Source organism: Limulus polyphemus, unplaced genomic scaffold (assembly GCF_000517525.1).
Source record: "Limulus polyphemus unplaced genomic scaffold, Limulus_polyphemus-2.1.2 Scaffold9804, whole genome shotgun sequence".
In the NCBI taxonomy this organism is placed as follows: domain Eukaryota; kingdom Metazoa; phylum Arthropoda; class Merostomata; order Xiphosura; family Limulidae; genus Limulus; species Limulus polyphemus.
The window spans coordinates 18,522-21,046 of record NW_013675414.1 but is presented as its reverse complement, the minus strand read 5'-3'; the positions used below and the strand labels follow the sequence as shown (position 1 = coordinate 21,046).

Sequence of the window (2,525 nt, the reverse complement as noted above, 5' to 3'; positions counted from 1 at the left end):
CTCCTGCTTTGTCAGTTATATTGTCCACCTGTGCCCCCTGGGTAGCATAATCTGATTCTTTTCTCCCTATTTACCCCACAGACTATTCTATCCACATGCCTTGTCAAGGAATCACCTATAACTATAACCTCCTTATCATCCATATCCTTCTCTGACCCTTTTGTTTTCCTTCCCTCCAATAGTTCCTTATCTGCAGAAGCCAAGGGCTGAAATTTGTTGCTCAACATAATAGACGCATTATACCTAAATTCACTACTTTTAGCCCTAACAGTACTCTTTCTAACTTCCTGAAAGTCAATGTTAGCTGATGTATCCCTTGCATGAAATCCTACTGCCATTTCCCACAATCTATATTTCTCTATCTATTGCCTCTACTTTAATCATAATTGCATCTAACTTCTCCTCCAACCTACAAACTCTACATATAAATTGCACATCTTCATTACTAGCTTCCTTAAAAGTACATTCCAGTCCAGAGTTATCATATAAAACCCATTCATTGCACCCATTACACCTAACAAACTGTGAATGCTTAACTCTGACACTAGTCTTAACCATTGTATTTATACTTATAGCCTGAAAATAAATACTTATTACCAGTAGCCTATTGTTAACACTGTTACTGTTAAGCCTAACATTTAAGAACCAATTATATAATTTTTTCTCACTACTCTGTCTTCACACTAAAGTAATAAAGTTTATCTTTAATTAAATAGAACTTAATAATTTATTCAAACAATATATGTAACATTAATAATAAAACATATTTACTTTAGCCTAATTTATATTACAACCTACCTATATCTATAAGCTAAATGTAAATTAATGGATCTAAGTTCAAATAAACACGTTAATTCTAGAACACCAAGAGACAATAAACTAATGTTTAGATTGTATTTATTTAATAAAACAATTTATTTATTCTGTTTTACAATTTACCAGTGAGTATAAATATACCTAAGTCTAAAGTAACATTAAATGTACTAAGCCTATTTTAAGTTAAAATGTTGTAATAATAATTTACACCCCTAAATTCTAACTTAAAACTTTGACCGCCTTACTTTTATTTACCAATCTTATAATATCTAGTTATTATTGTGCTATTTAACCCTAATTACTACAAATTACAATGATAAAAATAAATAACTTTCAGATATCTATGAGCTTAACTTTTCATTGTATTAGAAAAAGTCAATGTTTAATAGCACACAACAAATATTTAAAACTAAGACTGTTCCCAGTCTCAAAATACAATAAAAAAATTTTGTTTTACTTAATTTACTTTATAAAGATAAAATACCATGATACTAGGAACAATGTTATACATCTGTGTTAAGGAAAACCATTCTTCTCCAAAAATATTTTTGATATCAATTTGTGAAAATGTGAATAAAATCAATGAGTGTTAAGAGAAGCTAGCAAAGCTCAAGGCAGAGGTTCAACAATTTTGTGAATCAGTTTGTTTTCAATTCTTATTTTAATTTTAGTCCTCCTTTGAAAAATCCTTTTGTTATATAAATAAAAAATCATTTATTAAAATAATAAATAGTTAAAAGCTGTTTTGTTTGCAGCTATTAAACATATATACATACATCAATTGAGATAAATAATTTAAAAAAAATGTACCTCTATATTCATTTCTAAAACTAATAGTAGTACTAATTACAGTACATCAATTTTTGGAAAGTTATCATTTAATAAAGGTATGGTTTTTAAAGTCCTTACATACTATAAACTATTTTATTCGTATTACAAATAATTATTCAATAAATATCTCAGTGAAATTTCTCCAGTTATTAAACTTTTATTTCACAAGCTTTGAGTACCAATACCTGAACCTTCAACAGTGAGTAAGTTTCATGTAAATAAATGAAAAATATCTTGTTAAATGTGCCAAAGCTTATAAAATTAAAAGCCAAACAAGGTTCAGAAAGTTCTGAGACATACTAATTTAATAATTTTATTGCACAGCATGCGTACATAAAATTTAAATAATATTATTTTTTGATAAAAGTAGGTCTACTTAAGCATGATTGCTTTAACTGAAATTTTATTTTTAAATTTTGATAAGGAACTACTCACTTGGTTGGAAATTATAACAACTTTGAAACCATCTTTATGTAACTGCTTTAACTTTCCTGGAATTTCTGGGAACAATATCCTGGTAGGAAAGATAAGACGGGTTTAAGTATCTGGGAACAATATCCTGGTAGAAAAGATAAGACGGGTTTAAGTATCTGGGAACATTATCACGGTAGAAAAGATAAGACTGGTTTAAGTATCTGGGAACAATATCCTGGTAGAAAGATTAGACAGGTTTAAGTATCTGGGAACAATATCCTGATAGAAAAGATAAGAAGGGTTTAAGTATCTGGGAACAATATCCTGGTAGAAAAGATAAGACAAGTTTAAGTATCTGGGAACAATATCCTGGTAGAAAAGATAAGACGGGTTTAAGTATCTGGGAACAATATCCTGGTAGAAAAGATAAGACGGGTTTAAGTATCTGGGAACAATATCCTGGT

At 29.0% G+C, this 2,525-nt stretch overlaps 1 protein-coding gene across 1 annotated transcript in view; it reads right to left on the bottom strand.

Moving 5' to 3' along the window:
• Positions 1–2,353: 2,353 nt before the first annotated feature.
• The window catches only part of LOC106476098 (aprataxin-like), a 9,289-nt gene continuing 9,117 nt past the window's right edge, over positions 2,354–2,525 (bottom strand). Inside the window, exon 5 of the mRNA XM_022380051.1 lies at positions 2,354–2,520. Coding sequence (XP_022235759.1) covers positions 2,499–2,520 — 22 coding nt within the window. The 3' untranslated portion in view covers positions 2,354–2,498. The remainder of the gene's footprint in view (positions 2,521–2,525) is intronic.